Below are 26,497 nucleotides of genomic sequence, written 5' to 3'. Positions count from 1 at the left end.
TAATAAAAATGGATTTAATAGCAAAACCTGATTCTTCAACTGGATCAAAGCGGTGTGGTTAAGAAGTTAATTTATGTAGTATATTATTATTTATTTCACTTTACTGAAAATACTTCAAATTCCCTATTAAACATAATGATATGTTTGCCTCTGATGAATCCCAGACTGCAGAAACTTCAACAGGATTCATTTTTAGTAGCATCTCAAGAACTCAACTAACTTTCCACCAACTAATAAGCTTATTATTATTATATTATTATTATTATTATTATTATTATTATTATTATTATTATTATTATTATTATTATTATTATTATTATTATTATTATTATTATTATTATTATTATTATTATTATTCATAATAGAACATTATATTTTGTACATTTTGAGTTCTCATACCTCCTTGATGTATCAAAGCAGAGCCAAATGTTATCATATTTTATGAAATTTGGAGGAAAAATCAACATCAAAACTAGAAATATTTCAGTTAATTAATTTAATGACCTACTTAATGTAGGATGAAAAGAAAAGTCTTTCCAGTCCCTCAAAATATTTTAGTATACATATTTTTTTCTATGGCATTTGTGTAAATTTACAGAAAACAACAGACTGAAATGTAATTTATAAATTTTGTAATAGTAACAGATTTCTTCTGATTTTGCCTTTTTATCACACTTGCATGATTAATATCATCAAATGCGTTTTAGCATCAAAGATAACAAGGTATTACAATATTTTTAAGTGATGATTTAATTTCTTAGGGGTGGTAGAAAGGCATAAAAACCTTAATTATAGTTGTGCAAACCTTGAAGGCGTCACTTTAGTAGAGATTGTGGAAAATATGATATAATTAGGCAAGAGTCCAGGTAAGCTGTTAAAATAAAATATTTTAGTTTAATTTATTATGTTATTTGTTTTTACTTTGATTTTTATTTAGCAGGTTAGTTGAAAATTAATTTATTGTCGTTGTGACAAAATGTACTCCAGTGTTTCTGAAAGGAACCAAGATAATATTTAATAATCCTTTGTTTACATTTTATCCAAGCAAGTCCATGGAAATGTAAAAAAATAAGATATAAAATGAAATGAAATGCTGCATGTTTGGAAAGTTTTGCTTTAGAAAGTTATGTATAGGACTTGTAAATATTGACTGCTCTATCACTGTAAAAATGAATTTGTACTTACCTGCTCTTCGTTGTCAAAGTAGTAAATTATTAATATCTAAGCTCTGCTGTAAGATAAATCAAATCAATTTGATTCTTTTTTTTTTTTAAATGCAATGTTACTTCAAAAATGTTATCGCTTCACAACAGACTTTATCACATGGTTCTTTATTTTCCCCAGAATAAATAATAAAAGTGTATAAGAAAAACAGGGAAGCCATTTGTTGGACTTAGTTACAGTGAAATAGTTCAGAATTGTCTTTTTTTAATTATTTATTATTGTATTTTATGGTCTTTCAGGGGGAAAAAACACTGCAGATTACAGTAACAAAGTAAAACACACAACTCATCTTGCAAATGCACGCACAGTGACAATAATACAAACTTTTTCCAGTCCCAGGTAACAGTTCCTGTAAGAACACACACAGTGAGATGCAGCATGTCATTGAGGTGTTGTGAAAGCCTCAGAGGGGAGAACTGGAGGTGTGAAATATTGGAGTCGGCTGAGTTTTTCTATCACAACAAGAAAATTATGAGATGAACGGATTATTTCGCATGAGAGACGAGTCATGCTTTATGTTTGGGATAAGAAGGCGTACGATACATTTACAGTATTGAGGTCAATATTAGGCATAATTATAAACTCTTCCCTTCATTATGTTGACAAGTGGAAACTACAACTCATTTCTTCACATAATTTCTTTAGGGATAGCATCCATGCAGAAATAAACTGACTTGCAAATAGTTTATTTTTTCTCTGCTTACATCATTATCCTGTTTTCCAATGTTTACAGGATTTATTTTCTTCCATTTAAAAAACAAGGGTTCATAGTGGCGTTCTTCTGCTTAATATTCACAAGGACTACCAAAATCTCTCTGTGTTTCTGTTGGATCCTGTGGATCAACTTCTGCATATATCTTTGTTTTAATAAGGGAAAGAAATGTATTCAAAAGAAAGAATTATATATAAGGCACAAAGAACCTATACGTATGGCAAATGGCAGTGATAGTCAACAACAGTCACCTGCATTTTGAAAAGAAAAACATTTTAATATGTTATGATAAAATAATAAAAAACACATTTTAAAGTAAAGGCTCATCCCGGCCTCACTGTAACCATCTTTCTGTGCTGAGCTAAAGAGGAGGTCTTGAACCTTTCTTACTCTGTTCTCTTAATTCGAGAAGCTGGCACTTTATAAAGAACCTCCAAGATGTGTGTTTTAATAGGATTATGTTCCTTTTCAGCTTGTTGCGCTTTAGGATGCCACTCAAGTGGTTTTGCATGATTCATGGCTGAATCAAAAACTTCACATGTGGCATGCCGACTGTTTTGCTGTTTATCCCAGGTCTTAAAAGGGTGGATGTAGGTGGAAATACTCCCTTTTTCACTGTATTTTATTTTTTTTTAATCTTGTAGAAGGACAACCTTTAGCAAACTGAAAGAGCTTTTCATTGTCCCATTGAAACACCCATTTGTGTTTAATTTTCACATGAAAGGAAATTGGTTGGAACAACACTGAGACCTATCCAGTCTGGAGCTTGTCATGAACTGGACGATGCTGAATTACTACTGTGACAGTCCACAAGAACAAAAGAACCACCTTCCCTTAAATCAACATGCTCAAGCTTGACAACAATTTGCATCTGTCCACATAAACAACCCAGATAACCCTCTTTAGAAAGTCTTTGAGGTCAGACAACACAAAAATCAAGCAGTTTGGTGATACTGAGAGTCGTGCACCAAAGAGTCAGAGTTATGATTTCAAACCTTAATACATGGTCATGGTCATCATACTCAAGTTTGTTTTGCTGCTAATTGCACCAAGTAGAAGAAAAAAATAATAACCTCCAAATTATTTAACTTCATGGTAAATTACCAGCTGGATGGCCAAAATTGGACATATTTGGGTGTTTCTGCGGGGCAATCATCTCAAACTGATTTTGGAATGGATAAAGTATACAAACATTAAAGTTTAGGAATAGTGCTGCTCTCAAGCCTATTGAAAACGTATAGACTAAGCTTATAAGCCAAATATGAAAGGAAACAAGCCACTTTAGATGAAAGCTGCAAAATTTTGATGAGAGAAGTTGGGCAGTTGAGTTTCAATATATTAAAATCCACATATGTGGGGAAAAAAATGAAGTAAGTTAAGTTGAGAAGAAAGTAAATTTGTATCAAAAATGACATCAAAATAATCAACCTTTTTTTTATCTCATTGAGAAAAAAGTAAATGAGCACATTTCAATCAATACGACACACTGTAGATGTAAACCTAAGGTGTAACCGAGCATACGCTTCAGATGAAATCTCAGCTTGTTACCACAACATGATGTTGCTCCAAGGCTCAGGAATCAATCTCGAAGCTAAACCTCGGTATTGATAAACCGTGTGTGTTAAGGGACTGTTACCAGCAGCTTCACTCCCTCCTTACCCTTTCTGTGCAAATTACACCAACAACCACAGGATGCTTTCACACTTCCACTGAAATAAAGGGCAAAAACACACTCGTATGCCTCCACACAGGCATTAACACAGACATACAACACACAGCGTTATAATCGAGAGGTGTGCTGAATTATCAGCTGCGATCAATATATTCATGCCTTTTTCTTGTTTGGTGTCTACAGTCGTAATGGAAATCTATGTCACAGTGAGGGCAAGAGGCTGCAGCCGAATACTTTTGCCCGGACTGACAGTCTACATTCAGAGATCATTTCAGTTGGTTTGTCTTTGAGAAAAAACTGAAGCTCAATAATGTGTAAACAGCAAAATGATTGACGTAAGGTGAGAATGATTTATTTTAGCCATGCTTACCCATACTGCACACGGCTTTTTATTAAAGATCACAAAGGTGTGTGCATCATGAGTCGATCTTATCTGATATATGTACATTGTATTCTTTTTACACAAGCTTTCTTTAACTCTGTTGTCATGTTACTATATGCATTATGTGGAGAGAGGATAAATGGATGGCAGGATGTGTTAGATAAAGCAATAGGAGGAAACCTTTTGCTCGATCACAGAGTAAAAGGGAAGGAGGTGGGATTATATTGTCAGTCGGGGTAGATGAGGAAGCCGGAGAAGGTGCTGTATTTGTTGGTGTTTCCACCGTGAACTTTGCCCCCGTCCAGCTGAACACACACTTCGTCGCCCACGTCAAGGTGCAGGATGACGCTGTTTGAGGCGTAGTCGTAGTTCTGATCTGCGTCTTGGGCGATAGCGCTGGCTCTCACCTGGCATAGAGACAAAAACGTAGATCAGGGATCGAAGTAAAGATTAAAACTAAAAGGAAAACCTTTCAGTTATTTTTGATTTTTTTTACATGTTGCTTATTTAATTTCTGTTGCTATATTTTTCCATAAGAATCTTGATTTCTTGTTGGAAATCATCTTTTCTCTATTCATTTAGGGTCCCATTTTCAATTATTAAAGTTTATTCAGACAAATTAATCCACATATTGAAGAATCTCCCAACACTATTGAATATATAGTACTCACCTCTTCATCACATGCACTCATCTTCATCATAACACTTAAATTATTGGATTTTAATGACGCATTAACCTTGTTCTGTTTCACTTCTAAATGATCATACAACATACATAAGATTCAAGATACACAAGTTCATGTACTGTTGGATTTCATATAATTTCCACATAGCTAAAATTATACATATTAGTCCAAATATATACATACACCCCCACTAAGATTTGGAGAAATTCCCCTTACACCGCTGCACCTAAACCATTTTATTGTAGCCACCAACAAGCTTCATAATTCCAGATTTGATCACTTTGGTTTTGGCAGCATGTGTAATTTTAATCCAAATTAGTTGGTTTATCTATTATACAAATAAATCTTTAGTTGGAATGATGTCAGAACCATTCCAGTCGACTTTGGTTATGCTAATATCGGTTTTGGTATTACTATACAGCAAGAACACTCAATTGTTTCAGACCCCTAAGTCAAACTTTTACCCTGGGATGATAAGGAATTGGTTCAGAGAGCAACACAAGGACGAAGTGGGACAAGACAATCCACAGAGGAATATGATCCTAAACATTCACCATAACATGAACCAGTATACCACTAAGCTTCTGATCCTGGAAAGCAACCACTTGTTCATGTCAAGTTTAAATGTGGATCACTTTTCTTGTGACTCAAAAACTGTCAAGACCTCCGAGGGGTTCGTTTAGCTTTTGACGTACGGTGAGATGTGTCATTTTGACATTATTTTTCTATTTAAGGCAAAGCTCTATAGGAAGATTCTTGCAAAAGACAACTATTTCACAATCAACCATAAGATTCAGTTTATTTGGAGGATGCTGCATCCAGTTTGCTCATACTGTGATCTGGGGCTAATGTCATCAGTGCTGATCCCTTCCTGCTCACTGGGTAGATAAATGAGATGTTCAGTGATCTTTGGCCTCAAACCTCCATCTGAGAGCACATTCTCAGTCAGTATCAATTTTTTCCCAGAGGTTTGTTGCTCTCACAGCTGATCCACCCGCAGCAGAGGGGGATTGCAAGGGATGAAGGAACATATCAGATAATTTATCAGGCATTTAAAACTTACACAGCAAATCCCTCTGGCACGCATGTACTCATCGCTTATACAGACTTTGTTGGATTTATTCTGAGTCCAAATTAATGTTTCGTACAGCAGTAATTATTATTTCAGTTTGTGAAATAAAGTCATCAACAACTGTATATTAACATAACATCAATTTTAAGAAAAAGTTCAGATTTTTTTCAAGTCACATAAACAATGATAACTTTAAAATCACTTGTGTGGGGATGAATAAGCTAAGATAACTAAATATTAATCAATATTAATCACAATCTTGTCAAATAGGGTCATTGCTGCCCAGCCAGGACCTACAGCAGCTTTAATTAAAGTGAAGGTACAATCAGAAAGAAACTGATTCACTGGAGTTTAAGAGCTTTTGCTCTCTTTAAAAAAAGAATGATCACACCAAAGTTTGCAAGAGGGACATAAACCAGAACTTCATGAATAATGTTCTTTTAAAATGTGGTCTAGACACTCATTTAAACACCATAGCAAAGTATTATGGTGGCTATTGGTGTGTAACTATATGAGGTGAAAACTGTGAATAAAAGAGAAATGGTCACATCACCAGTTTGGCAGTATATCAGATATTTCGGATATAAGGCAAAAAAACTAATCAATAATTATTAATATTGACTGACATGAAACCCTTACATCACCTACTATGAAGCAACAACCAAACACCCCTGGCAATCCTCCCCCTTTTTGAATAAAAAGTCTTCTGATGAGGATTATATTTACAGAACAGTTTACATTATTACTGCAATGTTTTGCAGTGATTTAGCTGTGGCCCCTGCCTTGAGAAATGACAAGGATGAATGTCACAGTAGTTAAATAAGAATGAAATAAAGTCATGAACACAATTTCTGCTGCATATTTCTAGAGAACAGATCTACAGTAAAGACATAAAGCAGAATATCAGCCTCGTTATCAATTTTGTAGTTAAAAATGTGAAGGTGTTGTTTTCATCCACCCTCACTGGTCTGTTTTTACAATCGGTAAGCAAATCTTAAAATAAATTGAGCTTTCACTGGCCAAGTAACAAACTACCCGAGCAGACAAACAGTGGAGAATAAAGCATGCATCTGCATACATATTAATGAATGCAAATATGATGCCCCAACTCCATCCTCTGTCTCCTCCTCTGGGTCTCAGCCTGATGGAGGATATGGTTCATCATCTCCACCAGTCATCAAGCTTCCCATGTGATCAGAAAGATAAATCAAATAAGTCCAAAAGAACTTTATTTTGTTCTCACGTCCAACCTTTGTCGCCTTTCTTCAACACAACCGAACATATTTATGTTTTTTGTAAGAGCATTTGTTCAACAGCAACAAGGTGAACATGTTTGCTTCGTTCCCAAAGACAGAAATAAATCAATACATATCCTTTGTTTTAATTCAGCTCACATCTCTCCATTAATTGTTGTCTCCCCCACCACACCTCTCACCCATTCCATCATCCCTCTCTCCTTCCCCACCCTATCCTTTTCTCTTCATTCTCGGCCCATCTATCCATCTTTTTGTGTCCGCGCATCGGAATAAGATGCAGGTCACGCACGCATTTTCTCTCCCCCGCCATGCCAGTGTTGGCGGGAGCGGCAACTAAGTGTGTCCCTGTCCGGTCTAAATCGGATTGATTAACGACACGCTACTATAGCAGGTCTCCAGAGAAACCCGACCCGACCCCCAAAATACCAAGACATCCTCCCTTACCGCCCTCCCCCCCAACTCCTTACAACATCCCTCACCCCTCCCATATTGTCCAGATGCATTAAGCCAGGCTATACATGGCTGCAAGCTACAGTAATTGGTAGTCTGACAGCCATGGCAGATCCCCGCCTAATAGGTTCAACTCCTCAATAACTCCATACAATCACAATAAATGGGGGAGCAGGCTAGGCGGCAGTGGTCAAACGGGCCGATGAAATACGAGCGGGAGGCCAGGATGAGATACTACACACTCGATAGAAGTGACTCTTCTTCTCCTTTTATTTCTGTGAAACTCAAGCGAACACCTGAGGAACAAAATGTGCAGGATTCGTGGCTCTTTGTTGCGTTAAAGAGCAAGTGTGCCGTGCTCCAAAGTGAATGAACAGCTCCCTGAAGGAGACCTAATAGGTTTTAGAAAGAAAAAAAAAAGGAAAGAAGAAGAAGATTCTGACAACTTGTACATCCAACATCTGTCTGCATGGCTGAATGGCGAAATTCCCCCGACGGCACCGTCAGCTGAGCTAAAGGCTGTCAGCCAGATATAACTAGCTTTGAGAACAAAGAACATCAAAACCACTTATAGACTAAGCAAATTGCAAAGCCTGTTTATTAAAACCATTGCATTTGATGTGTGAGTTTGATAACTCTAACTTTTAAATCCTGACGGAGTGCACAATGACAAAAGCTGTGGACTGGTCCCAGTTACCTCTGTGTAACGCATTAATGGACAGGCTCACTGGATATGAGGACATAGAGGTACAATGTTATGTGATTCTCTGAATTTTATCAGCAAATAGTGTCTGAAGGTGCTGGGTCAGTTCACCCCATCACCATTTCATGCCCCAATTTTTATTCATGTGGTACCATTTTACCCCAGCCTATTTCCATCATTACCCACAAAAATCAAACTGATGGCTTTTGTTTAATCTCACTTATGCAAGCAATCCCGCAGTAATAAAAATATTCTAATCTTATGTGTCATTGTTTTTAATTGCATTAGGATTCCTGAATATGTTCAATTTCACCATTTTTCTATTGATTCGGTTCTAATTCCAGTTGATGCCATTTGTCTCTTTTGAAGACCAATCAAACCAAATCACTGAGCGACTTTGTGCCACTCAGTTTATCAATTGGAGACAAAACCACATTTCCGTATTGTAGACTTTCAATATATTTTTAAAAGTAACTATAAATTGTTTGTCAAACCAATACATGGTACAGACAGATGAACAATCAGAGCTTTACGTTTCAAGCTGAAAACGATGCCCATGACTTCAGCAATGACCCAAGAACAGCGTTGTGCCACGAAAGTGTTGTGTTGGCAATGATGAAGATTTACTCACCTCCACACACCGACTGTCTGAACTTCTGTCTGATTAGTTAAACTTATTATATTTAGACATCAGAGAGCCTTATACACCCAAACGGTGAGTGCATCCTCAACATTCCTAAATTATTTATACCAGTGCAAGTTGAGGAATAAAATAATGCTTTAAATCTGCCAACATATTTCTTCTAACTGTATGAATTATGAATGTTTTGCAGTGGCCAGACCAGAGTCCTGACATGACCCTGAAAGAAAATTGTAAAATTATAGTTTTGTAAAAGCTCAAACACTTCAGACTCATCACCAACGATAAATCATCAAAGTGGATTATGACAATGGCAAGAAGGTTTTTATTACTGTAATACTGTAATTACTCAGAAGGGTAGGAATATTTTTTGGCATGCCATTTTTATTTTCATATGTATTTATGTCCTTATTTACACAAAAATATATTTACTATAGAAACACCTGCCTCGTTTTCTATCAGAATAAAACTTCTTTAGTGAATGACTTTGAGTTTATCGAACATAGTGTAATAAAACATAAAGTTATATGTGAAGAAAATACATTAATTTAAAATGTGAGCAAAAGAACCATAAAGTTATAAGCATTTTACAAGTTCAAAAGGAGAGGGGTAAAAAAATCATTTGGATCTAAATCTGTCATAGAAATGACTAATTATTGGTTTAGGTTGTATGATTATCTAAATTTTACAGGGTTGGTTTTGAAGTGGCAAATTTCATTTGAAAACTTCCACTTTGCTCAACTATCCATCAGAATTACAATGTGTTTCTCCACACTGAGGGTGATCAAACAGCAGGTTTAATAACTCCATTAAACCACTCAAACAAAGCCTCTACTAATCACTTAATGGATCTGTAAGCTAAAAAAAATCTGTAGGAATCTGTTGGATCTCCCAACTGGATATTACACTGAAATTTACAGAAAACCCCAGCTTGCCCTACAATATATACAATGCATATAGAATTGAACAATGGTACCGTAAATCACACTTTGAGTTACCCATACAAACCAATAAATGTTGCTGCAGTGATATTCACAGTACCTCAGTGAAATGGCCTTTAAATATGAACGTCAGCTAATTATATTTGCCAGCCAAAAGGACACAACGTTATTTATGGCTTATGGTTGACTTCCTTAGAAGACACATAGGTTTGTTTAGCCTCTGTTCAGACAGTGGAGATGCTGACATTTATTGTGGCGTGTTTATGATTAATTCATGGTCCCCCTGACTTTCTGTAAGTACAGTGACCCGGGGAACACATCCTCTTCTTCGGACGTTTTAAGCACATATTTACAAGAGTCTGACATTTAGGATATATCTGTGGTCACCATCAGTCGACACAGTGTGATTAAGATACACTGTCTTAATCTCACATTAAGTCGTTTTACAGTAGCATGACGAGACCCCTGCAGTCATTAAATTTGTCATACCTTCTCCCTGAAAACTTTTTGGGACTAAACAAAAACCCTATATTCAATTGGTTTGAAATTCAGAGCTACAGAGCATTTAAAAAGTGTTTACAAATACAAAGTTTTTCCCATGTCACAACTGTAAACTTTGAAAATGTTTACAGTTGTGAAAGTGTGATTTTATCCTTGTGTGCATTTATCCTTGACCTGCTGAGTTAGCGTTTTGTACCATTTTGCTGCAATTACAAAGGTGAATCTGGGAGTATTTCTCCAGCAGATTTGCAAAAGTAGACATTGATATCTGTATTATTGCAAAACAGCTTCCACTCATGTATCCCAAATGTAGAGGGTCTATGAAGAGCAATTTCCTACTCATCTCACAGATTTTCTCTTATAGTCAAGTTTTCACCCTGTTTCATAGACCTAATATGTAAAAGGGCAAAATTAGTGCCTGATGAGAGATTATCCAACTTCAGTTTTTCGGTATGCAGGTCCTCCAGCGTTACCTTGCACTTCTTCTGACTATTTGTCGTCTTCCCTGGTCAACCAACTTCTCCACAACATTATTGCTGACCTGTCTGCTCTGTTCCCTGTTCATAACAATACTGTTTGTTCTCTAATGTTTTCTGACAAACCCCTGCAGCCTTCACAAATTTGATAAAATGTGATGTTTGTTGCTGGTTTTATGGTTGGTTTCTGTGTTTTGATCTTGTAAAGCACTTTGAGCTGCCATGTGGCTGAAATGTGCTAAGCAAAAAGACCTGCTGTGTACTTATCCTGAGATTAAATGACACACATATTCTGTGTAATAACTAGTATGCTTATAAAAGAGGTTGCTTATACTGGATTTTACTTGGAGGCATTAGGCTAAAATGGGCTGAAAGCAAATGCAGGAGATATCATACCTGTTAATTGAAGAACAGGGGGAAAAAGGCTGAAAAACAGATTTCTGCAGTTTGTCTTATGAAATCCCAACAGAATACTTTAAATTTGGTATTTCTAATGTGTTTAAATAATAATAATAAAAAATGTTAGTATAAATACTTTTGCAAAGAACCCTATGACAAAAATTCCTCATCATTTTCTTTTTCAATGTTTTCTCATCCCTCATAAGAACCCAAAAATAAAAATCTGTACATGTTTTTAGCGCAATCAAAAAAAAAAGAATCAAAAATCTACTTCGGGGATTAATTTAAAAGCGTGAAGCATTAGCTGGTTTAAATATTACCAGAGAACACATATCTATTTCTTGCTCTATAATGCCCGTGCGCTGAAACAATGAAACCTGCACAGATGAGTCCGAAGGTGCAGCTGTCAGTACCAATCAGAGTGAAATCTTGTTTTCTTAAAGTGGGCAGGAGAAGGCACTGGGGCTTTGGGAGTGAAAGTAAGAGTGGAAAGGCAAATCAGGATTATTGTCAACAGCGGTGGAGATTGATAGCGACAAGGGACAGAATTTCTGTCTGTTGGGCCAACGCTGTTCTGACTTGATCTGCTACTACAGGGAAGAAGGGGAGACCCAGGAGACAGTAGAGAAGATTACACTGCCAACACTTTTCATTAGATGGGCAACATTAAATGGGAGAAGTGGGGAGGAGGGGCAAGAGACGAAAAAAAGTGACAGCATAGAAATATCTGCCTGACAAGGATAAATGTCTGGTGAAATCTGTATTTCCAACCGGGCCCAACCGTTTTATGTGACAAATTTATTTTAAATATATTTAGCTAACAGATCGATGTCATTTTTAGTAGCCTGCAGGGGAAAATATAAATAATAAAGATATATTCGGTTTGCAGAGACAAAGATTCAAGTACACAAATCCAAAGTTTAGAGAGGCTATATGGGTGATGGAGAGGGAGCTGAGGAACTGATCAAGCATGCCTGTTTCATAGTAGGAGGGGGTATAAATGAGGTCGGGGGATGGAGGTCTCCATGTAAGGCCTTTTTTTTCAGTTTTGTTTTGTTTTGCTGTGGCACCTTGATCCTCTGGTAATAAAACTGACAGGATTCATTCACTGTGATGTACAGACCTCTCGGAGCGGAGCGAGCGATTGAGACAGGGTCTCTTAAAGTTACCTGAGGGACCTTTAAGCGTGAACTGGGAGAAAGAGGAAGGGCAATTGAAATGGCCTTTTTTCCTCTTTTTTTTAAATGGCTGCCGTGTCTCTGCCTCCTTACCAGCTGTATCTATTATGCAGGTCGACATATAACCCTATTCCTGCACTGCTGACTCACACACTAATTGGCATACTAAATGCTAATATTTTGCCATGACACTCAAGACCCAAGGTGTCAAGATGTTGATTAGAAAGTCTCTAATTGGCTCTAGACTGAAACCTTTGAGGGAAGAGGAGAGGGCTTAATTGGATATAAAGGGGGTTTTCCGGTTCGTCTACCTACAGCACACCCGTTTCAGCCAACCCTCTGTTCTGAAGTTCCTTCTAAACATGGATATATATTTATTTCACTATATAGCACAGAAGTTGACATGCACTGGGGAAAATATATATTTTCAATGGTGTTATAGAAATTAAATTCCCACCAACCCAAGTAGCTCACACATAATGAGATTGAACGTAAATATTAAACATGATACCTGAAATGTGCATAATGCTAAATAGGAAAGCCTTTATTTTCAACATCACAAGTGAGATTTTGTCCCAGTCTTCCCAACAAACTCTCTCGAAGTTTTACATTTTGGGCATCTTCTGCACACTCTGGTTTAGCTTTTTTTTTCATATTTCTTTTGATTGTACTCCAATCAGGTGATGAGCTGGACCTTTCAGAAGCTTTGTTTGTTTTCTCTGAAACCAACTGAGACTTGACTTCACTATCTGGGTCATTGTTTTGCTACATGCAATAAACCCCATGGCTGAAGTGCAGAGTCAGGGCGTATTTATACTAAAGTCTGTTACTGTATGGGTATGTGGCGTTCTCAATCAGTCCACCGATTTCCTTAATTTTGGGATTTCGGTGATCGGACGATTTTTACATGTGAAGCCAATCTTATCCACCATGTTATCAGCCTTTGGCAAAGGTCTAAAAATCAACCACTGTGCTTTTCTTTTCTCCCGTGAGAGAAGTTTGACTGACAAACTGGCCGACCAGGTCATGCCTGCACATTTACCTTCAACAATAGTCGCACCATTGCTGCCAATTGAGCAACTTTCTTGATACATTGAGCAACATTTCAAATAAAAAAAAATTATATCAGAAAATATCGGAATTGGTAAGGTAGCCTTTTTAATAGATCGGTATTTGCTGATCGACCAGAAAACTGCAATCAGTCCAGCCCTAGTGCAGTTCTTTCTTTGGTTGACGCAGATCTCTTGGCTTGCATTTTGCTGAAAGGCTATCAGAGTTTCCCACAATTCTCCATAGGTGGGACATTAAGACCTTTGGCTGGATGCATGTTTACAACAGTTTAGTGATAGTTATTCCACGTGTTCAAATCTGAATTTGTTCCAGACTTCTAGGTCAGAATGATCCAGTCCATTTGACATAGTAAATTTCTTTTAGATGAATACATACCTTAGTGCAAACCAGCCAAATAAGATAATTTTAAATTATTAACATACTTTATTCCTCTTCACTTTGCTGTTTTGTCACAAATAACCAAATTATTTACTCATTTATTTATGTGTTAACATCTTTGCATGTGTGGAATACATGGATTGGGATTTTGTGTCAGTAACATCATTACCAATATGTGACCCTCAAAACTATTGTACAAGCACAGGTATCAACACAAACGCTGCATTTAGCCATCATAAACACCCTGATTTAACTAACAGAATGGCAAATGCCATTCATCACATAAAATCCTAATTAAACATCCACATTTAACATCATTCTAAATCACATTTACATAATGTAGTCTCAAAAAATGTTAACTGCGAGACTTTCTGCAACTCTTCTTGTTCAACCTGAAAATGTCAGTGACACTCTGCTGCTTATAAATGAGACAAACCTCTGCTTCCTTGATGAGGAGGAACAATGATATAATGGGGAGGCACACAGGAAGGCACAACAAAGGCAAAGGCCAAACGCAGCCAACAACCAGCTGAGCCCTTTTGGTCTGCAGAATATAATGGCCTCGGCCATTAAAAGGGAAACATATAGTCAAATAATAGCTGTGTGCATGAGCATGAATGTGTGTAGTCAGGAAGACAATAGGAAAGAGATGTAAACCTGCAGGATGAGAAGGAGGCTTTTTTTTCTTTCTTGTAAGCAAGAAATGAGGTCTAAAATAATATCCTCACACCTTCATATCACATTGATTCTCCCATGTAGTCATATAGCAAGGACAAGTATATGATTTATTCTGGAAAGACTCAGATAGCGGAATGAAAAGCAGCTGAAATATGCCACAATAAGATAAAGTTAAAACTGTCTAATGAAGTGCTTTCATATTGACACCTTGTCTGACTCAGACTCTAATTAGCGGCTTCCACCACACACAGTAGCATCGAACCCGCTGTCTGGTGGCGAGCCGTTCCTCCCTTCTAATTGAGTCCAAGCCTGTCATCAGCACAACTACTGAGTGCTTTATTTAATTATCTAATCAGCTCAAAGATCTCGTTAATTACCTCATATAGCTGCTTAGGTTAAACCCTCACATTTAAAGATATACATGAGAAAACAATGATGTACAGATTGTTTATTGAAACCACAATGAAGCTGGAACAGATTTCACATCTGTCCCTTCAGTCTGGACACCATTAGTGTTGCATAAATCCAAAGAGCCAAATTCAAAGTGCATATATTATCTCAGACTGTCTTGATAGAACAACTTGTGCTCAAACACTTAAATGAACACATTCAAGTACAAACAACATTTTAGAGAAATACTATGTGACTATATGGAGAATGCAGCCATGGTGTTTCTAGAGAAGACCAGGCTTTTCCTGCGTAAGTTGGATCCAGCTTTCATGTTTTTTTGAGGATTAAAAAGACATAAAAGCAAGATATGTTCTGCAGTTTCCTTAATATGAGGAGCCATTTTAAATCCAACCTTTTGATAGCTGTGGATTAACATTATGCCTTTCTTTTTCTTGTTATTTCTCAACATGAAACCTCAGTCTTTACCACCAAACTCTTTTTAATAAAAAAAACTATCAATGAATCACATTTCTCTGCCTCCCAGAGAAATTTTACTTCCAGGTGTTGGAAAACAAAACAAACTACTCCTGTGATTCAGAAGAAATGGTGTGGATTTCACTCTTGCTGTGGGACAGTGGACCAGATCTTTATCTTCACAGACGATTGCTCATAGGAGTTTGGTTGTGCAGTCAATTGCTGCTTTGTGGAATTAGGTTAAGATTAAAATCCATTGTTCTTAATATGTTTTGTGGGGCATTCAGTGAAAATAAGTAAAGGTGGGTGCGCGTATGTCCAAAGCAAGAGATGCTTCTACATGATAACGCTAAAAAAGAAATGTTGCGACCTGTGCAGGTTGAACTCCACCTCCTTGATTGTACTCACGGATAATCAAGGAGAGGAAGGTTTCTGGACTGAGAACTTTGGGTTCTCATATTTGCTTTTCGTAGATGATATTTTTCCATTCAGATCTTCAGAGCTTCATCTTCAACATGCACTGTTGCAGAGCAAAGAGTGAAGGAGCCAGGAGGAGAGTCATCCTGTCTCACTGTGAAGCTGTGGTTCATAAAGGTCGATTGCTCCCTTGGGGCAACAAAAGCAAAGCTCTTGACTTAATGGTCCATTTATGTTTTGACCCAACCCTGCAGTCAGGATAGATGGATCATGACTGAAGGACTGAGAATACAATAGGCAGAAATGAACTCCCTCTGCAGGATGCTTAAACTCAACCTTAAAGAGGAGATATTATGCAAAATTTACATTTTACACATTTCTGTTCTTAAATTTGGGTTTCTACTTCTTCTAAACAAACCACCCAGCTGGGATTAGCAATAAGTTAATGGTTTTTGTGTCTGGAAAAGTGAGCTGCTTCAAAAAACTCCACAATGTAACGTCACAAATCAGCAGGCGCTGCACCTTCACCTAGCAACACCATCAAAGCTCTGCCTGTTACCTAATAACCTGTTTAGAAATGAAATAAATAAAATAAAATAAATTTGTTTATGAACACGTGAACACATTCAGTCGTTGTCACATTGTCAGTGAATTTAACTTATTAATATTTTTAAGTGAAAAGCCAGTTGTTGAGTGCTCTTGTTTTTTTACGATATTGAAAATGCAAAGCTCCAGTTTCAATAAATTACTCAACAAATTTCGTTAGGTCTGCCTGGTAGTTTTTCATACTTTGTTTTTGACATTACCGATCGTACTCATCTGTCATTTGACTTACATTTCTACACTACATGGGATTTGTTTGGATATAATGCTTGTTCATGATTAGTAAAATTTTTTGTTGCCTTAGTTTTATTGGGTAGATTTGGGGTTTTGCTATTTACAGTATTGCTCTTGTGAAAACCTGTTTTTTCCATAAATCCTTCCACACCTCCAAATTGACCAGCTGACCAGGTTCACTGATTCTGGACCAGATATAAATATTCATACTCTTCCTCCACGCTCCTCACTGTAAAGGGCAAAATACATATTGGTCGTGAATTATATATTCATTGAAAAGGTCATCCACCTCAACACCAATTGTTTTATGAATTATAAGACATACTGAGAGGAAAAGAGATTCAATTCACTGAGCGCTCAATCAAGCAAATGAGTTGTAAACTTGCACATCAGCTCATGATTCATTAGCAAGTATTTGAGACAGGGGCTTGATATATCCATTTTTCCCTGTATTTACGACCAAATTGCTTTTCTTGCTCCTCAACTCCTCACGGCGTAAAAAAAAAAAAAAAAAAAAAAAAAAAAAAGGCCGTCCTGTAAATATCCGCTCCTCTTTATGTCAGACGTCTCGCCTGCATCTTCCCTGTCCCTGCAGTGATGTCTCCATGGGAAGTGTCTCGTTATCAGCTCCCTTTGACAAGACATTGATTAACAGTGCGTATCAGCCTGACAACTGTTCTGAGCTAATACACACATGTTCACACACATCCTTACATGCTGTGAAAGACGCGGCACACACAGGCACTAAAACCTATAATCATTTTCCTAATTTCATTCAGTGGGTTGAAGCATTTTTAGCATCCGAAATCCTTTCTGCTAAATGTATGAAAAGAGATGAAACAGATGCATAAAATATAGACCTGATCCTAATTTATACCTATTATGCTAATGTTATTGATGTTGCACCAAATCTGGTTTATACATAAAAGAAAGATGTCAATTATGACATGATCACAAAAAAAAAAACACAACAACTTTAATGTTTAATCAACCATAACTTTCTTTTTTTTTAGAGTCTGAAATTTCTTTTTTCTATTTTTGGTCAGTTAGGACTTTCGAAACTACTTCCATTTTCTGTTTAAGACTTTTATAGAAAATGTTTTAAATTCATAAGTTTACATTGATTTGATCAATGTTGGTAGAATCCACTTTTAAAACTTGTGCATCCTTTCACAGGTTTTTCTGAAGGCTTCACTGAAATTTGGTCAACTGTAACTGAGTCAGGTTTGTAGGCCGCCTTCCTCACACGTTTTCTGCTTTGTTCCCAAATGTTCAGGCTTAGTGTTCCCGGCTCCGAAACCTTGGTTTGCTGCCTGAATGCTACTTTGTAACAAATTTCATGGTATGTTAAGGGTTAGCCTGGTGAAAGCTAGTGTGCTCTGCTGTGCTCCTTTATGAAGATCTAAACAGAAAAGTGTCCAGTGATCAGGGTCATAACTCAGATCATGCAGCCCATGACATGCAGGCCACTCCCTTAAACTATGACTTAGATGTGCAGTACATCAGCACCTTTCCCCCTCGTCCAAAACTGGGGCAGGTGTCGCGGCCAGGGTCTACCCCTGGGAGCAGCGTTATGCACAAATGCACTCATGACCTCACCTCACATATTTGTAGACTTTAAAGTGAACAAAGTCTCACTTTAAAGTCAAGGTGTGGAGCATTGACGGGAGGCTCTTTTTAGGGTTAAACGAAAAATCTACATTGTATATTTTAGTACTAAATTTAGGATGATTTTCTGAGAATGAGATGCAGCTTTTGACGTTTAGGAGCGCGCTGAATGTGTGTGCTCTGTGCAGGTGAGCAGCAGGTTGCAGCTCAGCTTTGGGAAGACATACTGGTAATTTAGGCCTCAAGTCTTAACTAAGTCGCCTTTGACTTTGTTTTTTACGTAAAATATAATGTGAACTTCCAACCTTTATCAAGTTGCATATTGTTTATGTCCATGAACAAGTTTTGTTGTTCTGTTTTTATTTGCTGGTTGTAATCAGGTAAATGTGCTCTTAGCGAGAACTTTTGTCCAAGACAAAATCAATGTTCAGCGTCTGGCTGTTCAGAGTTACAGGACACTGAACTTTGATAGAAAAAAAAGATAACATTATGAAAAAGATGATTTAAACTAAAACTATCCATTTTTAACCCTTTATCCCAATTCAAACATCTATCACTGAGAACACGGATTCATTACAGAACTTGATGTTTCCAAATGGAGCTTAATTTCTTTCTGTTTAGATCTGCATAACACTTGCTCTTGCATGTCAACACATGCGCAGAGATGACAAATGGTGCAACAGCCTTTTGGTGAGTCTAAAACAAAGACGTCCTGGAAATACTAATTCTACTATTAGCAAACACAATAACTTGTTTCAAAATTTTTAAAAAAAAGCTGTGCCTTCGCCTGGCGATTAAACAATTACGTCCCCACAAAGTGACTTCACTGTTCTGCACGAACGCTTCTCTGTTCACAGGAATATGCAGCAGCTGCAATGAACCTGTAAGCCAAGTTCAGCTATAAATTGAGTTAAATAATTTAGTTGATGGAAAAATAATTAATGGGGAAGGAGTCAATAGACAGTGTGGATGGGGACAGTAGAAGGTGAGTGCCTGCGTGTCTGCATGCGTGCATGTGTGCGTGAAGGAGGGCACAGGTGAAGGGGAGAAGATCTCATCTAAAAGCAATGAAAGATTTAACAGCAGGAGGAGACAGGAATGACAATGTCAGAGCAGACACGCAACTAGCCAAGACCCCCAATTATATCTGGCATTTAGCTGTCCGTCCGCTTTACTTTTCCTGTTCATCCCGTCAAAAGCAATGAAATAGGGGAATAACTATATTTATGGACTTGGTCAGTCACATAAAATATATGCACTGTGAGCTGATCTTTGCATTTGAGGAACACAAATCACACTAAAAAGTAGAACAAACTTGACATTTTCCTGATTTTTGTAGCTCTTTGTTAGCAGATCACCTTAAGTTCAGGAGGATTTGACTCGAGACAAACAAACCATAACTGTGTTTTTCTCTTTATATTTTTTAAGCTGATAAATTCTCAGATGCTCCACTGAGACATCTGCAGGTCTAAACTATAAAATTCATACATTTGGTGTATTGTGTGATATGAAAATTTATCACACCAGTACAATAAATAGTAGTTAATTTTTTTTCTTAAAAGTTTAATTCAGTTATATATATAATTACAAAATGCTTAGGGTTATTACTCAGTTAAAAAAGACACTTTAAATACCAAATTAAACTTACAGAATTATCAGAGTTGAAACAAGTTGTGATGTAACCACCTCAAGAAATTATTACACTTAATTAAATGGTCCCAACTATTCAGATAAATAGTGAAAATGTCATTTATTACAAAGTTGTGCAAACATCCAGGTGTTCTTAGTGAGTAATGGTGAAGGTAAAATGAAGTTTTTATTCTGCAAATACAGTATAATTGTTGTGATTTGGGTTTTTTGTGAGTTTATTTAGGTTTCTGTGTTTTGTTGAGTCTCTGTGTTGTCCCGCCCACCCCTTGATTGTCCCAGCTGTCCCTTGTTTTTTCCTGATTGTATTTAAACCCAGCTGTGCTCCTTGTCTAATCCGTTCTGTCTAGTTGTCAAGTCAAATCTGGTGTCAGATGTCCATTGCTACCAGTTGCTACCAGTTGCTACCAGTTTTGAGCCTTGGCTTTCCATTCATTCTGTGCTGCCTGGATTTTGGATTTTTTGTATTTTTGTATTTCATCATCATTAAAATCATCACTTCCCTCATTTCAACCTGGGTCCACAGCGTCTGCCTCACCACCTGTCACCACACGAGCCTGAAAAATCTGTCTCTGCCTCATAAATAAACCGATTTTTAAAGCTATGATAATTTACAGTGTTGTGAAAAAGTTTTTGCCACCCTAGAGATTTATTTTGCTTCTTTGTAACATTTAAGCATTTCAAGTCATGAAAACTAATTCTAATACTAGATAAAGGTAACCTGTAAAAATATAAGAGGCAGTTTTTACATTATTTTGCTTCTGAAAAGGAAAAAAAAATCTATCCAACTCAACTTTACCCCATGTAAAAGTGCAATTGTCCCCTAATGACTGGTTTTTTTTCTCCCTTGGGGAAAAAAAACCCACTTTGCAGTGAGTTTTTCTGACCCATCTTGCTTCACATCATTGTTTTAAATCATTTATATTCGAGTTTTTTATATATATATATAACAAAAATAGCATGTTTCACATAAAGCTACAGTTTCTAAGTTAGGTTACAATTCTTTGAATATGTCAGTCCAAACCCTTGATGCTGTCTTGGATCATTCAGATATGGACTTCTTGATGTTCCTTGGATTATTGTCCTGCTGCAGAACCCAGGTGTGTTTGAGCTTCAGGCCAGAAACTGATCAGAACTCCTCAGTGGTTTCTTTTGTTGACTTACAAACATGTTTTGGCTTTCAGATTATTTTCCTGTAGCACTTGATGATCGTCAAGATGCTGAATGCCAAATGTGAGACGGGCCTTTGTGTTCTCTTTGGTCAGTAAAGGCTTCATCCAGTCTCCTTATTGGATCTTTTTTTCCCAGTGATTTTATTATAATTAAATCATAAAAAGTGACCTTTTCAGACGCATTTGAGACCTGCGGTGAGTTTAAATGTTCTTCTGGGTTCGTTTGAGATTTCCTGGATCTTACTGTGATTCTTTAGCCTGCTGCATGTTGACAGATAGATTCTGTTGAAAGTGGTCTCTTGATTCTACATGTTTGGAAGTCATAAAATAGAAGAACAAAACAGGAATAATAGTTTAACATGGAGGGAAATTACGTTTTCACAAGTGATCAAATTGGTTTGGATACGTTGGTTTTCCCCTTAGTACATAAAATCTAAAGTTGAAAACAGTTTGGTTGTTACTCAGCTTATCTTCGCCTGATATTAAAATTTGTTTGATATTAAATATTGAAATGTAAGAAAAAAACATCTGATTTGAATATGTTTTAGACGGCAGGTTGAACCCAGAGCATGCAGGGAAACCTCCCACAAAGCAGCACACTGATCTGCTGCCTTGAGGTCAAAGAGTCACTGAAAAAAAACTGTAACACTCAAGAGATCCCTCCTAAAAATCACTTAAGAACAGAAAACTTGATCTTTACTCAAAACCTTACAGAACCAGAACTTCTCCATACACCACATCAAAAATGCGGTAATATGTCAGATAATAGAGAGTAAACTTTGTCTTATTTAGTCCTCAAGGACTCGTACTCTTATACAGCTTTGGTGTCAATTCAAACATCTCTTGCATGCTGTCACTGTTTCTCTATTTAGTCTTGACTGCAGAAAAATTATGGAGAAGAAAGACCTCAACATTTTGATGAAGGACAAGCGACCAGAGAGTGAGACCTCTGTTACTGTTCATCTCTGCAAAACTCTTGAAAATCTAGCTTAGGTTCTCAAGTAAAATGCTTTTGTTGCTGCTGTTGTTTTGAATAACAGGTGTGGACTTACAGCATGAAGCTAGAGGGATGATAATTGACAAACTCGTTCTTGCCAGTGTTAGGTCGTCGACTGCCAAATTCTCTGGCTGCATCCACCTTTTTAAACATCTTTCAGAGAGTGGATTTAATAAATCATCTGACTGAACATATGTATCTGGTGCAGCAATGGTGTCTTCTTGTATGCTGTTAGTCCATGAACTGTGTAAATTATGTGCAGAAAATGTTACACCAGTGAACACTTGTGCTAATGCAAAGCATCTCTTTCTTTCTTTTTTTTTCTTTCTCCTCTCTCTCTTGCAATACCCTGGACGTTGCTTTTTCAGTGCAGCACACATGTCAAAATCCAAGTGAAGGCTTAGTACTTCAAGCTTGTCCCTGTTCTCCAGATGGAAGGCGTTTTCCAGGCATTTGTACTTGTTTATTTATTAGTGCTAAAGTCAGAGTCCCTCAGAGGACAATAGCCAGCTGTTGCATTTTGGCTTCATTCCACAGAGACAAGGAGGATTGTTATCCCCTTGATCGCTTGGCTGTCACTCCGTTCCTCTTCCCTTGTTAGCAAGTTGTGCAAAAAAAGAAAAAAGAAAAGCTTCTTTTTAAGGTAGTTTTTGATTCAAAAACTGTTGTGAAATGGCTAATTTTCTTATATATCCATTATCTTGTTGAGTTATTTGCAACCCATCAGTCAGACTTTTTTTTAAAATGACTTTTTAAACATTTGTTTATTTTGTTGTTTGGTTACTATTCTAAAAATAGAGGATAGTAAGCCTTTAATGAAGGTAGCCTTTTTGAAAATTTTTTCAATACATTCTAAAGTGTTTTTAAAGCAAATATTTCTGCTTTTGACAAATTAACTACATTTCTAACTTTGAATCTTACAAGAACACTGAAGTAGTTTTTGTGCATCAGACTAAGAAGAACTTTAGCTTTCGAGAGTACTTCACATTTTTTGAGCCTGCAGTGCCTCGACAAAGTATCAGGACATCTTGAACCTTTTTACATATTACAACACAAACATCTGTTTTTGTTGTTGCATTGGGGTGGCGGATGTCATAAATCATATTTGCAAGTCAAAGTTTTAAAAGTGTGACTCGCAAGTGTTTTAATCTTTTGTAGAGTGAACTACAGCCTCTTATTCTTGTTTATTTTGTCCCTGGGCTTTTACTGGGCCGTCAGTTCTGACTGTAAGTACGTGAACCTCTACCCCCGTATAAAACCTCTACATTAGGTTCCCTATCCCTGGAAAAACAGAAGCATCCCCACAGTTTGATGCTGCCACCGCCAGGATAAAGACGGAGACATCAGGGAGGCTTATAGCAAACTGATCAATGAACTACTTTTGAGTTTCTGTCAGTGATTTAACAATCTTGCCACTCTTCCATAAAAAATAAATGGGGTTGTGTAACTAAAGAATGTCAAGTGAATATATTCCTCAAAATGCGCCATGGGTCTCTGGAGCTCCTCCAAAGTTACTACAGGCCTGCTTTATTGTTTAACCTTTATATTGTAAATGAATATAATGGATGTTTTTGCTTCTTTTAGTTTTTTAACTGTCGTGTGAATAAATATATTTGTCCATTAACTGATAACAACTGAATCTTTCAATATCTAGCAAGTTATTTTCACAATTGACCGTCTATTAAAAGATTGCCACTCAGATTAATTTCACTACCTATTATAGCAGAGGTGAGATTACTGTAATAATCTGAGACTGCCTGGAAAGCGCAACATCTCCCCTTTCAGAAACCATTTGAATTTTTCAGATAGCACAAAGTGTGGTGGGATTACGGTATTGCAACTTTGGCTAGACGTTTAAAGCTTTCATCTGAAGCTAGCTGTTCGTGCTTGATTTTATATTCAGGGTAAAGGTGGCTGATTACAAGAGCATGCCACACTTTTTAGATTTTTCTTTGTAAAAAAAAGAGAAATAAATTGAAATCCATGTAGGATTGTTCTTCTATTTTATAAAGATCCACCACTTTGTCCATGAGTATTACAAAACATCCCAGAAAAACATATTGAAGTTTGTGATTGAGTGTAAATGTGTCTAACAGTGTGTCCGGCTCACTGGAATCACTCCTGTGCTCGTAATAAGAGTCCCACTGAGGAGAAAGAACACCTGCACGACACTCACCTGTCCGTTCTTCTTCAGGTCAGCCCACATGCTCGTCCCGTCGCCTCCTCTCATCAGAACATGGTAGGTGAAGTAGTAGATGCCGGGCAGAGGGCAGGTGAACTTGCCTGTGCTCGGCTCGTAGTAGTTCCCCACGTTGGTCACCACGTCATCAAACTTCAGTATTTCGCTCCCCTCGTGTTGCTTACGCAAACCGGCGTAGAAGGCGATTTTAGGAGTGTAGACAGAGGAGCCGTATCCACCTGGACCAGGACCCAGTGGGCCTGGCGGACCGGGCTTGCCAGGCTCTCCAGGTGGACCTTTAGGCCCTGGAGGACCAGGAAGTCCGGGGCTTCCTCTAAACCCCTGCTTGCCTCTCCGGTTTGGGAAGTCTGGAGGCTGTGGGGAGACGGCAGTCAGCTCTCCCTGAGGGGGGCTCAGCGTGTCACACACCATCTTGCAGCTCCCCAGCATCTCATAGTGTGTGCCACCACCTCCGGACCCGGCCCCCTTTGTGGTGTGGACCAATAGGGGAATGGCCACCAGCAGGACCAGGACCATGGCCACTCCGACTCCAGCCCCAATCACTCGTTTCTTGCGGCTGAGCCGTGAGGTGGCCAGCGTGAGGAAGTCCTCCTCCCCTTTGGCTGGAATGGTTGTGCCGGCCAGGCTGACCTCGGGTCAGAAAGCTACTCAAAGGGGAAAGCGTCAGACACAGCGTCGGATGTTATCTGACAGGGGACAGAAATGTAGTCTTTTCAAGGATTCTAAGAGTCACAGACAAGTAGAGGAATGTCAGTACTCAGAGGGGAGAGAATGACAGATTCCCCATTTGTACATCCGTGTTGTTTCTCTCTTTTCTCTGGTTCACATGGTCTGGTGACTTTTATCCAATTTAAAACAACACATCATACATCGCAAAACATTCACAGCTGACGAAATGTTAAATTTAAGGGGCTTTTTTTCTTTTCCTGCTCTGTGGCTGTGGACGCTCCAGTGAAAAATCCTTCAGTTTCTCAGACAGGGAGTAGCTGTCAGGTGGGGTCTTCAAAATTCCCACTGGAGTTCATCTCACCCTCCACATTCAGGGAAAGGCGCCTCGCTTGTCTGTCCAGAAATGAGAAGAGAAGAACAAGGAAACGGCTGAATCTCACTGCTTTTTATTTTCTCCTGCTCGCGTCCAAGATTCATTCCAGAAATCTGGTCCTGCATTCACGCCACAGATTTATTACAGCTGGTAAAACAAAGGGGGGTTGAATCTCAGGGAGGGGAGTTGAAGCTGTACTTTCAAAAGTAGTTTGAGTGAAGCAGGAAATATCTTTTTACAACTTCAGGGAGCAAAAAAGGAAAAGATAAACGCTATGAGGTGATCATCACGAGGAAGGAGTTGCATGCCAAGAATGGGAACTGAGTGAAAGGAAGCTTACAAGAAGCACGAGATTCTCATAACTTAGAGGAGGAATGAAGCTCGAAACAAAGTGACAATTATCAACTTAGGAATGCCTTAAAATGCAAACAAGGGAAAAGATGCATGCAAAATATGAAATTGTTTTGCACTTCACTGACAGTTTTCTGAATTTAAAATAGACTTAGAAATCATAGAGCATTAAAGTACTCAATTTAAATCAAACATATAATAATAATAATAATAACATAATAATTATGTAATTACGATAAGTTTCAGTTCGACAATATAGTAATATTGTAAGTACATAAATAAACTATATTAAATTATTGTTTTGTTGTTGTTTTTTTATTATTATTCCACTAACTTCGTCAGGTCTTAATAGCAATTAAAAAAAAACTTTATTTTACACGTTTTGGCGCATTCACGCGTCACTCAGACAGCAGGTCAATTTAGAGCGAAACTTTTGAAAGAGTCGCGCACAAAAATGAGCAAACCCGACTCACCCGAGCCCTCAGCTGACCCTGCCTGCCGGAGCTCAGTGCGCCTTCATCCTGCCGGCTTCACGACGAGAACCCGGCGCCACTTCTGCTCCCGACCCGGACCGAAACCCTCCGGGAAGCTGAGCGCCGTCACCGGCTCCAAGTTGCTGCGCTCCCGGTCCGAACTCAGCTCGACTCGACCGGAATCCGACAACAGCGTTTAAACTTCGATCCACGAGTTCTGCTCCCTGAGTCCAAGCCCCGAAACGATCCGCAGCAGCTCGAGAGACAAAAAGACAAGAAAAGAAAAAAAAAATCTAATAATATTGTTTAGTTAAACTCTACGCAGTCCTTCGGAGGGACAGAAAAATGTCTACGAGCTCTGATAGGTCACTTTTCCCAGACTTTGGATGTGCGTAAATGCCGGCGCACAGTCAGTTTATTTGCAGAGCAACAGTTCGGTCACTTGTTGTATTTTCTGTCCTGCTTCTCTC

At 37.9% G+C, this 26,497-nt stretch overlaps 1 protein-coding gene across 1 annotated transcript; it reads right to left on the bottom strand.

The window, feature by feature from the left end:
* Positions 1 to 1,315: 1,315 nt before the first annotated feature.
* c1ql4b (complement component 1, q subcomponent-like 4b) lies at positions 1,316 to 26,497 on the bottom strand. Its single transcript, XM_055026881.1, has 3 exons — positions 26,028 to 26,497; positions 24,138 to 25,223; positions 1,316 to 4,397 (listed from the first exon to the last, which is right to left on the bottom strand). Exons 2-3 carry the CDS (start codon positions 24,675 to 24,677, stop codon positions 4,218 to 4,220), a joined length of 720 nt encoding a protein of 239 aa, XP_054882856.1. The 5' UTR covers positions 24,678 to 25,223; positions 26,028 to 26,497; the 3' UTR covers positions 1,316 to 4,217.

Source organism: Poeciliopsis prolifica, unplaced genomic scaffold (genome assembly GCF_027474105.1).
Source record: "Poeciliopsis prolifica strain line A6 unplaced genomic scaffold, Auburn_PproV2 SCAFFOLD003, whole genome shotgun sequence".
Classification (NCBI taxonomy): domain Eukaryota; kingdom Metazoa; phylum Chordata; class Actinopteri; order Cyprinodontiformes; family Poeciliidae; genus Poeciliopsis; species Poeciliopsis prolifica.
This window is presented reverse-complemented; position numbering and strand designations above follow the sequence as displayed.

Excerpts from the sequence above, each read along its gene's own strand:
- c1ql4b (XM_055026881.1), bottom strand. The coding sequence starts at position 24,677 with ATGGTCCTGGTCCTGCTGGTGGCCATTCCCCTATTGGTCCACACCACA. Across the intron at positions 4,398-24,137 it reads ACCTGAAGAAGAACGGACAG|GTGAGAGCCAGCGCTATCGC; the intron begins GTGAGTGTCGTG and ends TCTCTATGCCAG.